The following is a 16,014-nucleotide window of genomic DNA, read 5'->3' on the forward strand; positions in this document are numbered from 1 at the left end:
GGTGGCTGCTTCCTGCACCTCCTCCTCCTGCTGCCTCAGTGGGAGGCAGCAAGCGGGGGCAGGCTGCTCCACATAGGCAGCACACACGGAGAGCTATCTTAAAAGCTGGCTCCCCGCGCATTTCAACTCCTGCCTGCCCCTCCCCTGTGCTTCTGCCTCCTGCTGTACAGGAACTGATATGCATGGAGAGGTGGCTCGAAAGCCAGCTTCCTGCATATACTGACTCCTGCCTGCTCCCTTCACCCTCCATGCTCTTGCCTCCCTATTAGAGGCAACAGTGCACGGGGGAGGCGGTGACTCTGTGGGATCTGGTGCTCATGGGCAGCCAATTCCCATCGCTCCCCATGCTGCTGCCTCTGGGAGGTAGCTGAGGGGGGAGGCAGCTCCATGGGAACCAGACCCTGCCTCCCCCCACCCTTGCTGCCTCTTATAAAGAGGCAGCAAGGGGGACTGCGTGTAGTCATTAGGATTAACCAATAAGCCCAGGCTTACTGGTTAGTTATTTAAATGAGATGTTAGGATAATAGTCTACTATGGACCCTTGGCCATTTGCAAAGAGTTGTCAGATCACATGATGTTGGCTTTTCTTGTTTCTAGCTGCTTCTTTAGTTGTCCTTATTGACCAGATAATGTAGAAAGACTGTTTTATTTATTTATTTATTGATAATGGCTACTAGCCACCACCAAAATTTTAGGACACAATCTATAAGTTGTTGTTGGGACTGGAGCTAACCATAGGTGAAGATGTCCAGGGAAACCAGGCAGTATGCACATGGAAATAGCAGAAATGAAAAGACCAAGAAAGTGGACAGGATGTAGAGGAAAACTTCAACTGAAAAACATGCAGGAGAGTAGGATGGAGTAGAAATATTAAATGGGAGTAGGAATAGTAAATGAATAGCAAAATAAGACACTAATTTATATCAGATGGACAAAACACTGCATTAATTTAATTTTAAAATATGAGGGCAAGTCAAAAAGTATCCGCAAAGTGTTCATATCTTTTTTTTTGTTGCTCTTTTTTTTTTTTTTTTTTTGCGATTGGCCCAACTGCTGAATTCACGCACAACCATAAGCACAGAACCTCCCTACATTGTAGTGACATATTTGGCATTGACTGTTCAGATGTCTTTCACCACTAGAGGAGTCAACATGGCCGCTCTGCTTACAACATGCACCGAGGAAGAGCAGCATGTAGTGATTCGATTTTTGTGGGCTGAAGTTGTAAGAGGTGTGGAAATTCATTAAAGACTATCAGCATAGTATGGTGACAGTGTTTTGCCGCAGTGAAGTATGTACGAATGGATTGACATGTTAAAGAATGGCCCAACAAGTGTCACTGATGAACGATCAGGGCGCCCATCCACATCGAGTACTGAAAGGAATGTTGAACAAGTCCGTACACTGATTCTCAAAAACAGGAGGATGACTGTTGATGAAGTGGCAAACCAACTGCAGATTAGTCACAGTTCTGCCTATGAAATCATCCACCACAAACTTCGCTTCAGTAAAGTTTGTGCAAGGTGGGTTGCCAAACGACTCACAGAACAGCACAGGCGTAACTGTTTGGACATCTGTAACCACCTTTTGAACCAGTATCGTGAGGAAGGTGATGCTTTTTTGAGTCGCATTGTCACTGGTAATAAAACATGGATCCACCACTATGAGCCGGAGAGCAAACATCAGAGAGACCCCCTCAAAGGTGCTTTAAGAAGCCATCATTTTGCCAGTGACCATGATTTGAAGGAGGCGATGCATACATGGTTTGCCGCCTGGCCGAAAACATTTTTTTTCTGAAGGCATACAAAAGCTTGTGCGACGCTGAACCAAGTGTGATGAAAAGCAGGGGAACTATGTTGAAAAATGATACACTTATGAGTTCTGTATTGTTTGTTTTTATGTTAATTTTAATAAATATATTGTGGATACTTTTGATTTACCCTTGTATTTTGCTTGCTTACTATTATCTTTCTATGTAAATAATAATTTTAGTTGTACAATATTCTGAGAGAGCGCAAATGATCCAGGAGAAAATCACCGCATCAACATGGGTAGCATAACTTGTACAGTGTTAAGCATCTTCATTCTCAGCTAGGGATGTGAAAATGTAAACAGTTAAACAATGAGCCAATTAACCTTCATGGTTACAGAGGGCAAGTGGGAGACCATGTGCTTTTAAGCTGGCTGCCCGTGCATATGAGCTCCCTCCTGCTCCTCTCCTTCCTTCTGCATGTAAATGTGTAACTGTTGAAATTTTCAGCCGTTACACGTTTAGGAATGTTGAAATGCATTTATTTAGATAATCGATGCTTATATTTTCCTTTTGTCTGACAGCTTTGAAGATGCTACCTCAGGGTACACCTACGCAGCTGGGCTAAAGCCAAAATAAGCTACGCAACTTGAGCTGCGTCAGTTGTGTACCTTAAGTCGAAATAGCTTATTTTGGCTTTCGACACTGTCTACACCACAGGGAGTTGGAGGAAGAGCACTTTCTCTGACTTCCCTTACTCCTTGTAAAATGAGGGTCGTTGGAGTAAGAAGTCCTCTAGCTTGACATTATTTTGACATTATGTTGAAAACAGTTTGTAGTGCAGATGTAGACTGTTATTTCAGAATAACAGTGCTCTGTAGACGTACTGTCAGTCTCCAATCGCAAGGAATACAAAGTTGTCAGTGCTGCCCACACTGGAATTATTCGGTATCTTATGAAGAGGCACATTATACCATTTTTCTGCAGCAGTGTTTAAGATTCAGTTGTAAGTCATAAGACAAAACTTTAATTTAAAGTGGTGATTTTTTTCCTGATGGTATGTTGGCAGCTCAAACATTCCTGGATTAAATTTGTTTATTTGCTACTTTGGCTGTTCTTTCAGAAGTTATTCAAAATTTAGGTAACTTTATTGTTAAGTTTGTACTGTTGGTCCCCGAGATGTAACCGCCCAAGTTCCGACCCCCCGCACTTACAACCATTTTTGTAAGTGTAGAGGGGCTGGAAACCCCTGACTTACATCCTCGGCCTCCATTTACAACGGTGCACAGCGCCTACTGTAAATGCAGGTTCGAGTTAAGACACCCCTGACTTGCAATGCTTCCTCCGGAACCAATCGTGTCGCAAGTTGGGAGCCTCCTGTACTTTAATATTCAGTAGGTTGCACTAATTTTTCATTTACTTAATTTTTTGCATAAAATTTAGCTCCGGTTGGTTAGTTTTGTAGGTGTATTTTCCAGTTAAACTGCAGTTCTCTGTTTCAGGAATTACCTTAGCACTGCTTACAAAAATAAAGGAGATCTAGATTTTTTTTATAAACTGGTGGCCTCTGAAGTATTACTCTCTTGTGATAATACGATATGATACCAAGTTTTTTTTCCTGACCTTGTCAGCCACACAATTTTGTTTATTTCTTTGTCTTCTCTGGCCAACCTTTATTTCCTATAGATTTTAAATTCTGGATATATTAAACAAGTCTGAATCTTTTTTTCTTTATCTTCATTAAATAATTGTCATATTCTACTGGCTTTCAGGTACCTGTCTTATAAACATTTGTAGTGATCTTCTGTTCATGAGTGTCTCCAGGTAAACATAAACATTGAACCCTATTCTTTCATTTTTCAGTAGCTGCGTGGGAGATTGAATATATTCTTCTTAAGTCTCCTCACTTTTTGTTTTCCTAAGAACATAACGTCCATACTGGGTCATACCAAAGGTCCATCTAGCCCAGTATCCTGTCTGCCGACAGTGGCCAATATCAGATGCCTCGGAGGGAGGGATCACAACAGGTAATCCTCATGTGATTCCTCCTGTCACCCATCTCCAGAGAAACAGAGGTTAGGGATTCCGTTTCTACCTTTCCTGGTTAATAGCCATTGATGGACCTAACCTCCATGAATCTATCAAGCTGTTTTTTGAACCCTGTTAAACTCCTCTGGCAAGGAGTTCCACAGGTTGACTGAGCTGAGTGAAGAAAAACTTCCTTTTGTTTGTTTTAAACCTGCTGCCTATTAATTTCATTTGGTGACCTCTAGTTCTTTTATTGTGAGACTAAATACATAACTTTTCCTTATTCACTTTTTCCATACTAGTCATGATTTTATAAACTTCTATCAAATCCCCCCTTAGTCTCTTCTTTTCTAAACTGAAAAGTCTAAGTCTTTTAATCTCTCTCTCATATGGGACCTGTTCCAAACCCCTAATAATTTTTGTTGCCCTTTTCTGAACCTTTTCCAATGCCAATATATCTTTTTTTTCAGATGAGACAACCACATCTGTATACGGTATTCAAGATGTGGGCATACTATGGTTTTTTTTATAGAGGTAATAAGATATTTTCTGTCTTATTCTCTATTCCTTTTTTAATGACTCCTAACATTCTATTTGCTTTTTTTGACCACCGCTGCACAGCGAGTGGATGTTTTCAGAGAACTATCCACAATGACTCCTGAGATCTCTCTTGAGTAGTTGTAGCCAAATTAGTCCCCATCGTATTGTGTGTGTATATATAGTTGGGATTATTTGTTCCAATGTGCATTACTTTTAAATTCCATTTGCCATTTTGTTGCCCAATCACTTAGTTTAGTGAGATCTTTCTGAAACTCTTTCAGTCTTTTTTGGTCTTAACTATTTTGAGCAGTTTGGTATCATCTGCAAATGTTGCCACCTCAGTGCTTACCCCTTTCTCTAGATCATTTATACATAAGTTGAATAGGATGGGTCCCAGGACAGACCCATAGGGGGCCCTTCTAGTTACCTCTCTCCACTAGGAAAATTTACCATTTATTCCTACCCTTTGTTTCCTGTCTTTTAACCAGTTATCAATCCATGACATGACCTTCCCTCTTATGCCATGACAGCTTAATTTACTTAAGAGCCTTCGGTGAGGGACCTTGTCAAAGGCTTTCTGGAAATCTAAGTATACTATATCCACTGGATCCCTGTTGTGCACATATTTGTTGACCCTCTCAAAGAACTCTAGCAAATTAGTAAGGCATGATTTCCCTTTACAGAAACCATATTGACTTTCCCCAAACAAATTATATTCATCCATGTGTCTGACAATTTTATTTTTTACTATAGTTTCAACTAATTTTCCTGGTACTGATTTTAGACTTACTGCTCTGTAATTGCCAGGATCACCTCTAGAGCCTTTTTAAATATTGGTGTCACGTTCACTATCTTCCAGTCATTAGGTATGGAAGTTAATTTGAAGGATAGGTTACAAGCCACAATTAATAGTTCTGAAAGAACTCAAATGGGAAATTGCAGAACTCTAGGGTGAATGCCATCCGGTCCCAGAGACTTGTTACTGTTAAGTTTATCAATTTATTCCAAAACCTCTTCTAATGACATCTCGATCTGGGACAATTCCTCAGATGTATCACTTAAAAAGAATGGCTCAGGTTTGGGAATCTCCCCAATATCCTCAGCCTTGAAGAATAAAGCAAAGAATTTGTTTAGCTTCTCTGCTGTGACTTTATCATCTTTGAGGGCTCCTTTAGCATCTCAATTGTCCAAGGGCCCCACTGGTTGTTTAGATGGCTTCCTGCTTCTGATGTACTTAAAAAACATTTTACTATTACTCTTTTGAGTTTTTTGCTAGCTGTTCTTCAAACTCCTTTTTGGCTTTTCTTATTATATTTTTACATTTAATTTGACAAAGTTTATGGTCCTTTCTATTTTCCTCACTGGGATTTGACTTCCACTTTTTAAAAGAGATATTTTTATCTATCACTGCTTCTTTTACGTGATTGCTATGCCACGGTGGCACTTATTTGGTTCTCTTATTGTATTTTTTTAATTTGGGGTATTCATTTAAGTTGGCCCTCTATTATGGTGTCTTTGAAAAGATTCCATGCATCTTTCAGAGATTTTACTTTTGTCACTGTACCTTTTAATTTCTGTTTAACTAATTTCCTCCCTTTTGTGTAGTTCCCCTTTCTGAAATTAAATGCCAGTGTTGGGCTGCTGAGGGTTTTTTTCCCACCACAGGGATGTTAAATGTTATTACATTATGGTCACTATTTTGAAGTGGTCCAGTTATATTTACCTCTTAAACCAAATCCTGTGTTCCACTTAGGACTAAATCAAGAATGGTCTCTCCCCTTATGGGTTCCAGAACCAGTTGCTCCAAGAAGCAATCATTTAAGGTATCAAGAAACTTTATCTCTGCATCCTGTCCTGAGGTGACTTATACCCAGTCAATATGGGAATAGTTCAAATCCCCCACTGTTATTGCGATGGGGAGTCCTGTGGCACCTTGTAGACTAAACACATTTATTGGCGCATAAGCTTTCATGGGCACGAAAGCTTATGCTCCAATAAATCTGTTTAGTCTACAAGGTGCCACAGGACTCCCCGTCGCTTTTGCATATTCAGACTAAAATGGCTACTACTCTGATACTTCTCACTATTATTGAGTTTTTTAATTTGATAGCCTCTGTGATCTGCCTTAGCATTTCATAGTCACTATCACTGTCCTGATCAGGTGGTCGATAATATATCCCTACAGCTATATTCTTATTGTTGGAGCATGGAATTACTATCCATAGAGTTTGTATGGAACATTTTGGCTCATTTAAGATTTTTACTTCACTTGATTCTACATTTTCTTTACGTATAGTGCCACTCCCCCATCAGCACATATATTTTGTACCCTGGTATGACTGTGTCCCATTGATTGTCCTCATTCCACCAAGTTTCCGTGGTGCCTTTTATATCAGTATCCTCCTTTAAAACTAGGCACTCGAGTTCACCCATTTTACAATTTAAACTTCTAGTATTTGTGTATAAGCACTTTAATTTGTCACTATTTATTTGTCTGGCATTTCCTGATGTTAGACTCTTTTTCATTTGATTGTCTCATTTGATCTGATGCATACTTCCATCCTCTCCTCCTGACTAGAACATAGAGCATCTCTGTTAATAGAACTTCCCCTAATAGATGTCTCTGTCTCATCCTGTCGGCTTTCCCCCAGGCCTTAGTTTAAAAACTGCTCTACAACCTTTTTATTTTAAGTGCCAGCAGTCTGATTCCATTTTGGTTGAGGTTGAATCTATCCTTCCTGTATAGGCTCCTCCTATCCCAAAAGTTTCCCCAGTTCTAAATAAATATAAATCCCTCCTCTTACACAATCGTCTCATCCACACATTGAGATTTTGAAGCTCTGCCTTCTTACGTGGCCCTGCTCATGGAACTGTAAGCTTTTCAGAGAACGCTACCATAGAGGTTCTGGATTTCAGTCTTTTTCTTAGCAGCCTAAATTTGGTCTCCAGAACCTCTCTACCCTTCCCTATGTCATTGGTACCTACATGTACCACGACTACCGGCTCTTCCCCAGCACTACACATAACATTATTTGGATGTCTTGAGAGATCTGCAACCTTTGCACCAGGCAGGCAAGGCACCATACGGTTCTCCTGGTCATCACAAACCCAACTATCTATATTTCTAATGATTGAATCCCCCATTACTAACACTTGCTTTTTCCTAACTACTGAAGTTCTCTGCCCCGGAGACGTATCCTCAGTGCAAGCCTTTCATCCTCCTTAACAGCACAGGGGCTATGTGACCGCAGGTGGAACAGTTTTACAGTGTCCTGCAAAGTCTCATCTGTGTACCTCTCAGCCTCCCTTAGCTCCTCCAATTCAGCCACTCTGGCCTCCAAAGCCCATACGCAGTCTCTGAGGTCCAGGAGCTCCTTGCACTGAATGCACACATATGCCACCTGTTCATAGGGCAGGTAATCATTCATGCTACACTGAGTGCAATAAACAGGATAGCCCCCACTCTGCAGCTGGGCTTCTGCCTGCATTCACTCTTACAGCTACAATAGACTTCCGATAATCCAGCACCTTTGGGACCTACGAGGTGCTGGATTATCAAATATGCTGGAGTATCAGGAGGTACTGCATACTCCCAACCCAATCCTGCTCCCCCATCCCAACCTTAAGCTTGGGTCCCAGAGCTGGTACAGTCTCACATCTATCTCCAAGCTCAGGCACATGCGCTGACCAGCCGGCTTTTCAATGAGCTGGTCAGGACGCCATGCTCCCTGCTGTAACCTATGTGGGAGCAGCTGACCTGAGCAGTTCTGGGTTCCATCCCGGTTCCGTCAGGAGCACTTGCCATTTTGATGCCGGACTATCGGGAGTGCCGGACAATTGGGTGCTGGACTATAAGAGTTTTACTGTATTTAGGTTATTGACAGGGTTTTTATTTAAATCAGGAAGTTTTGTTTTTAGTTTAGGTTAAAAGTTTTAAAGAATGGTGAGTATTCCTCACCTCCTGCCGAGCTCTCCCTCGAAGTTCCCTGGTAGCTGCTCCACGTTACTCACGGGCTTTATAAAGCCCTGGCCTTCCTGATAATCCTGCCCCTGGCTAAAGCTAGACCAATGAATAGAGGGTTCTAGATTTCAGCTCCTCGTTAAGAAGCTCACAGCTTCCAACTGCCAGCCACGTCACATGGCCCTTCAAACAAACAGCTCAGCACTTGAATCTCCAAACAAAGAGACAAACGCAAGCTTGGCACACAATTTCTTTCAGGCAACTAGCAAGTAATCCCCAAACACACACTACAGATGAACACGGATCCCTTGAGATAAGTGGCTGTTTCTCCTTCACCTGGAGAACTCCTCCTCAAAACTCCTTGTTAGCTGCCTCTGTTCGCAAAGGAAGAAGAATTTTTAAATTAACTTTATTTCCAAGGGGAAAGGTGTACGGGTTCAATTTGTAAGAGCAAAGGCAGGGTCCTACCAAATTCATGGCCATGAAAAACATATCTCAGGCCATGAAATCTGATCTTCCCTGTGTTTAACCCTAACTATATTGATTTCACAGGAGAGACCAGTGTTTCAAAATGGGAAATCCTGACCCAAAAGGGAGTTGTGGGGTGTGTCAGGGTTGCAGCATTACCATCTTACTTCTGCACTGCTTTCAGAGCTGGTTGGTTGGAGAGCAGTGGCCCAGAGCACACCCACTGTGGCCAACAGCCCCAAAGTGCTGGGAGATTGGGCTAAGTGGCCCAGGTCTGAAGGACCAAGAGGGCAAGTGGCATGAGGGTGCAGTGGGGATCTGGGGGAAGAACATGGGAGAGGCCTTGCCTGAGTATTTGAGGAGGCACAGCCTTTCCTAGCCTATGATACTTGTCATGAATGCCCTGCCACCCTTAACTCTGAAGACAGCATCAGCACAGAAGTGAGTAGCCAGGGGCTACATCTAGACTGCAGCCTTTTTCCGCAAAAGCTTATGCAAATGAAGCATGGAGTAGAACATTGCCACACTTCATTTGCATAATTAATTAGGGCTATTTTTGTGCAAGAGGTTTTTGCGCAAAAAGGAGCCGTCTACACAGCTCCTTTTTGTGCAAAAGCCTCTTGCGCAAAAATGGCTGCTAATTAATTATGCAAATAAAGCACGGCAGTATTCTTCTCCGCACTTCATTTGCATAAGCTTTTAAGGAAAAAGGCTGCAGTCTAGCTGTAGCCTGAGAGTGGTGGCTGCTGACCAAGGGTCCTGCTCTGCAGGTAGCAGCACAGCAGTAAGCCGGTAGTACCATACCATGCCATCTTTACTTTTTTGTTGATGCTGGTGGCAATTCTGCCTTCAGACTTGGGCTTCAGACTTGAGCCAGTCGCAACTCTTCACCTGCCCAGCTATGAGGGCAATATATTTCACTACTGTCGTCAGCAGTGCAGAAGTAAAGGTAAGCCCCCCCCCCTCCCCACACACACACTCTCTCTCTCTTTCTCTCTCTCTCTCTCTCTCTCTCTCTAACTTTGTGACTCCCCAGCAACTTCTTTTTGGGTCACCTACAATTGCACCACTGTGAGATTTCAGATTTAAACACCCGAAATAATTACATTTATGATTTTTTTTTAAACTCTCATGACCATGAAATTTACCAATATGGACTATGATTTTGGTAGGGCCCTAGGTATAGGGGGATTTTGTTGTATCTGTCTGGTTCTTTGAAACGGTGCTCAGAAAAAGAGTTGTATGTTCGTGGAAAAAATACCCCACTTTTAAAATTCTACTCCAGTTTTTAATTTGCTGTAGTGTTATGTATTTTTCCATTGCCTTTCAGGATTTTACTGATGGTGTACTGCGTTCTGTGAAATCATTGTTGCAGAGCAGAAAAGAATTATGCAACGTGTCTGCTGAAGAATATTTAAGGCAGGATGAGCAAGACAATTGTATTGAGGTTTGTCATGGCATGACTACTTACCCCTCTTGTACAAATATGAAAGATGTTTTAGTTTACAACAGACTCAGAAGCTGCAGGATTGTGTAACGTGCATTAGAACATGAGTGTGAATTGCAAATAAACTCTACCATCATCCCTTAATTAGTTTTGAGTCCACTTGAAGAGTGAAGAATGGTGGATTTGATCAAAAGAGTAAATGTTTCTACTTCTTGGGAGACATTACGTTATCTAAAGTTTAAGACAAGAAAGATGCTTTAACTAAATGAATTGAAGGTTCTTGTGATGTCCTCGCTTTGTTTTAGGGATGTAAAAGTGTACTCTATTAAACGATTAACCTGTAAGTGCATGCTTACCAGTTAACATTATTGACTACATGCAGCACTTCCCTTCTCTGCCCCAGAAGTAAATTTTTGAGCTGGCTTAGTCCTGGCTCATGCATGTAATGCAGAGCCAAAGTGGGGGATAGTTGCTGGAGCCAGTATTAAGTGGTAGCAGTGCTACCCCTTATCAACTTATCATGTAGTTGACTTTGTTTGCGTATAACTTAATGAGGACCGATAATTAAATACTTAAAAATTATAATGCAGCTTTCCACAGATTAACCTCTTCTTATAAGAGCAAAAATTTGCTCTCAAAACAGTTTTTAAACTGGCCTGGTTAACTTAAATTATACTGTTTCCTTCTTTAGCGAAGACAGCTAAATTATATTATTTAGAAATAATAAGATTTTTTTTACATTAAAAAGTATTTCAGACTGCATTCTGCCAAGGTTAATATAGTATATAAAGAATTAAATGGCGTAATTAAAGCTTGTACCATGAATGTATTTGAACAGGTTGTGTTTTGTGACACTGTGATTGGCCATTGAAGGTGGTAGATACTCCTTACAATATACTTTGAAGGACTTAGTTCAGTTTTGTTTTAAATTTCTCAGGGTATAAATTATGGGATTTCAGATTATCTAACAAGAACCAAGAGAGTAACCTAATTGTCAAAATCTTGTAGGACATAATTAGAGATAACCGCGTTCATGACATTAATTTTGCTGTACTCAAAACGAGAGCGGATTCATCATAGAGATCAGTTTTCATCTGAAAAGCAACTTTGTGAAAATGGCATATTCTTCTTCAGGGATGTCCCCGCGGGTGCTCCACTATGGGTGCTGGGCTTGCCCCGGTGCCGCAGACGGAGACTTGTCATTAGCAGTGTCTAGCAGGACCACGCATGTGCCGCAGGCTCACGGCTTTCGCGCTCTTTCTGTCGCGCGGTCCGGCCCTCCCGCCAGTTCCTCTTCACCGCCTCAGGCTGCAGACGCCTGTAACCGCGCTCCTCACTCCACAGAACTAGACTGCTTCTAGTTCTCCCTTTGTATATAAAATTTCCTTTTCCTTCCTCTTCCCTCTCTTCCCCATAAAGTAAAACAAACAAAAAAAGTTTCTTTCAAGAGAGGAAGGACAAAGAAAGAAAGAACTATCGGGAGTGAAAGCAGAGACGGCTCTTACCTCCCGCCTCTCAGCTGTTCTCCTGTCAGCTTCTCCCTATATATAGCTCCATTCACCTTTTTAAAAAAAAAAAAAAAAAAAAAGAGAAGACAGACTGTTAAGATACAAAGAACAAAAGATAGCTGGGCAGAGCCATTACCAGGCTATCAGCCTTAACAGCCACCTACTGTTCAAAAACAAAAGATAACAAGCAGCGGACTGCCGGCAAATGTCAGGGACCCGCTTTAAAAAATGCGGCTCCTGCCTGGAGGCAATGCCAGCCTTGGATGGCCACACCCAGTGTATCCGTTGCCTGGGGGAGTCTCACATCCCCCAGAAGTGTCACCATTGCTCAAGGCTCACCTCCAGAGCCAGGAAAGACAGGGAGAGGCACCTTCGTATGCTCCTCTTCGATACAGCCCTACAACCGCAGCAGGCTGACTTGAATCAGCAGCCTCCTAAGCGCAGGGCTTCCTCCCCTACTGCGGGACTTCAAAGGAAAAGGACCTTGTCCCCAGCAAGATCCCTGCCAGCTGCCTTTAATGGCAGGGACAGCCAGGCAGACACACCTGGGACCTCTGGCATTCCAAAGCCATGTCCCCCTGCCTCAGCGGCTTCAAACCATAAGCGGCTGCAGGAGTCTGCAAAGACACCGGCTCCCCAGCCAGCATCAGTTCAGCCGCTTCTCCCTCCTCCGGCGCCGAGCGCTAAGCCGGCGCCGGGAGCAGCCTCGGACCCGACCGCAGCACCGGCCCCGGTACCGCCCCCGAGTCACCGCACGGTGCCGGACTGCACGGCGCCGACCCGTTCCGCGGGCGGCGCGGTGCCGATCGCTCCTGCCCCGCCGCACCAGGAGCCGATCAATTCAGTGGCTAGCGCTTCAGCGCATGCCACAATTCAGACACCTCGGAGCCCTGCTGCTCTCCGTTCCCCACGCCGCCGCAGCTGCTCCCGCTCCCGCTTCTTCTCCCCGGCACCGTCCTCTTCTCTGCCGGCACTGAGATCCCCATGCCAGTCTTCTCATCGGTGCCGCTCTCCTCGCGGCTCGTCTAGACTGCCCTCCCCGTTTCTGGCTGCTGCATCTCCCCATCACAGGCACCAGTATAGACGTCCCTCTGCCTCTCCTGCCTCATCCAGGGCATCACACCTCCGCTCCTGCTCGCCATGCTCCCTGTACCATTATCGGTACGGCAGCCGCTCCAGCTTCCATGATGATTGTTCGCCGCGCTATGGCGCCTACCATCGCTACGACCGTGACTTTCGACATTCCCATAGCCGGTATTCTTACCGACCACGATCCGTCTCCGACTACTCTGCACTCAGGTGCTCTCCAACCCCAGCTCCTCTTACTCCTCCACATCATGCGCCGTCACCATCTCACCACTCTTCAGAGCCGGAACATACTCCCTTCACGGACCACATCTCGGGGTCTTCCATTCCGGTTTCATCTCCTCTGGAGGATGCAGTGAACCCCAACGACAGCTCTCCTCCAGACGACCTCCGTCAATTCCAAGAATTATTTAAGCGGGTAGCTATTACACAGGAGATTCTGTTACAAGAGCTCAAAGAAAAGTAGTATAAGCTTTTCAGGAATCTCCAACCGCGACATAGTTCACGCCTCGCCATCCCTCTCGACGAAGGCATCCTGGAACTGGCTGATGAGGTGTGGCATGCTCCAGCGTCAGCCCTTCCCACCAACAAAAGAGCTGACTAGAAATATTTCGTGCCACCAAAGGGATTGGAATTCCTCTTTGCCCATCCACGGGCTAACTCTTTAGTAGTCGACGCAGCTCAACAGAGATCTAGAGCCCCTCACCTCAAACACCAGGGCTCTGATAAAGACGTAAAGAGGCTCGACATCCTGGGCAGGAAGGTATACACCTCAGCGACTTTACTCCGCAGAATCGCCAATTACTCGGTGCATCTCTCCAATCATACCTTCGATACATTTTCACGCCTCACTCCTCTCATGGATCATCTCCCCGATTCAAAAAGATCGATCCTGAGATCAGTCATCCAAGAGGGCTACACATCAGCGAGAACGTCCCTCCAGATGGCCATGGACGTAGCTGTTACTTCTGCTCGTTCTGCCGCTACGGCTATTGTTATGCGTAGAGCTTCTTTCCTTCAAGCGGCAGGAGTTCCAAAGGAACTACAGATAAAAGTCGAGGACTTACCCTTCGACAAAGATAGGCTCTTTGCAGAGACCACGGACACAATCCTGCACTCCTCTAAGGACTCTAGGACAACCCTGCGAACTTTGGGGATGTATACGCCCCCCTTTAAGAGACGTCGCTACTCACCTTAGCGCAGATATGATTACCCCTACATTAGACACCAGTGGCAAGAGCAGAACCAACAACAGAGGCCTTTTGACAACCAGCGTTGTCGCCAGAGGCCTCAGTGACGCAGAAACCCTACCGGCAGACCGAACATGCCTTCCCAACAGCAAGCAACAGATTTGATGTGTTGGTCGAGGGCGAGCACACAGCCACAGGCAGCACTGTGAATCGTTCAACCCAACTATTCCACTACTGTCTAAGACCCTTTCTACATCAATGGGCAAAAATCACCACGGACAAATGGGTCCTCGAGATTGTTCAGTTCGGCTATCCTATCCCTCTCATAGCCATCCCACCAACCACCCCTCCCACTCCGCCCTCTTCAGGGACCCCTCTCACGAAACCCTCCTCAGACTAGAGGTCGACCACCTTCTCTTTCTGGGTGCCATAGAGCCAGTTCCGAAGGACTTCAGGAACAGGGGCTTTTACTCTCACTATTTCCTCACCCAGAAAAGGTACGTACTAAATCGTTCAGGCTTACGGACCATTTATTCGTCTCTGGCACACAGGTCAAAGGGTCAACGTCTATCTTCCCAAAGAATTTCCAATCTCGTGACCGCATGCATAGTGCAATCGTACGCAACGAGAGGGTACCCCTTGCGTCCCAACCACATGCTCATTCCACTAGAGCCATGGCCACATCTACAGCGTTCCACAGAGGCGTATCTCTGAAGGACATTTGCAGGATGGCGACCTGGTCCTCTCATGGGACCTTCGCTAAGCATTATTCTCTCTCTCTCTCACTCACTCAGATGGGGCTGTGGCGATTGCGGTGCTCTCCACGGCGGATAAATAGGGTCTCCTTGCCCTCCTTCCGTTTTTGGCGACTACCGCTACGCAGTCACCCATAGTGGAGCACCCGCGGGGACATCCCCAAAGAAGAAAGCGAAGTTACTGCACTGGAGGTGAGTAACTATCGTTCTTCGAGGTGGTGTCCCCGCGGGTGCTCCACTACCCGCCCTCCTCCCTGCTTCGGAGTTCTCTCTCTCTTTCTGCTCTTGTCTCTTACAGACTCCGAGGCAGTTCCAAGGAACTGGCGGGGGGGCCGGACTGCGTGACAGAGCGCGAAAGCCGCGAGCCTGCGGCACATGCATGGTCCGGTCTGACACTGCTAATGACAAGTCTCTGTCTGTGGTGCCGGGGCAAGCCCAGCACCCATAGTGGAGCACCCGTGGGGACACCATCTTGAAGAACGACAGTTACTGCACCGCAGGTGAGTAACTTCGCTTTCTTGTTCAGTAGGTCTATTCTCCCATTTGTGTTCATAGTCTTATCTGCTGTCTTAACTGACCATATACTCCTATTTCTGTAGGAGTAATACAGTGATGAGACTTGGAGCTGGATTCTCTTCTGGCTCATATATAATCAAGAGTTGTTGAAGTTTTAATTGAAGGACTACATTAATTGAAGTACCGCATTTTTGCCTGTATTATGCAATCTTGGTTAAGTCTAACACAAATATTCCACAGATTTTAAATGAGGGTGTAATATGAATAATGGAGTTGTAACTAGGGATGTAAATGACCAGTGAGTCACTGCTCGACTACTCACTTCCCCCCTTCTCCCTGGGTGCCTCTGTTAGAAGCAGCAAACACTGGGGGAAGCAGGAATCAGTGCTGGGGGGTGAAGTCATCTTAAAAGCCGGCTCCCCCCCCCGCACTGTCTCCATGGTGTGGGGAGAAGGGGCAAGGGAGGCAGAGGCACAGTGGACCAGGACCTGGCAGAAGCCAGAACCAGGACCTATCCCCCACCGCAGCTCTAGATTTTAAATGTAGTAGGAGCTGGGCTGTCTTCATGCCCAGCTCCTACTACAGTTTAAACTGCAAAGCTGCAGGGGGTCCCTTATTGACTTAATCATGTAGTCAATGCAATTTGTATGAAAACAAAATATGCAGCTTGATTTTCAAATCCCCAGTATGAGTTTGCCTTCTGGGGTATGGGGCTGGAGCACTGGGGCATGGGGCCAGATTCCTGTGGCAGGAACCAGACCGCTG

The 16,014-nt window shown here is 44.8% G+C and overlaps 1 protein-coding gene across 5 annotated transcripts in view; it reads left to right on the plus strand.

Annotated features, from left to right (window-relative positions):
• Nucleotides 1–16,014, plus strand: part of AKAP11 (A-kinase anchoring protein 11) — a 75,076-nt gene that overhangs the window by 12,896 nt on the left and 46,166 nt on the right. For 3 of the 5 annotated variants that reach the window (XM_075918957.2, XM_075918959.2, XM_089775462.1), the window contains exon 3: nucleotides 10,078–10,194. In XM_075918957.2, coding sequence (XP_075775072.2) covers nucleotides 10,078–10,194 — 117 coding nt within the window. Of the gene's footprint in view, nucleotides 1–4,248; nucleotides 4,313–10,077; nucleotides 10,195–15,032; nucleotides 15,234–16,014 lie in introns of those variants that run through there. The other 2 variants (XM_075918958.2, XM_075918960.2) reach the window with 2 other exon arrangements.

This window comes from Pelodiscus sinensis, chromosome 1 (genome assembly GCF_052426305.1).
Source record: "Pelodiscus sinensis isolate ZL-2025 chromosome 1, ASM5242630v1, whole genome shotgun sequence".
NCBI classification, from domain to species: Eukaryota; Metazoa; Chordata; order Testudines; family Trionychidae; genus Pelodiscus; species Pelodiscus sinensis.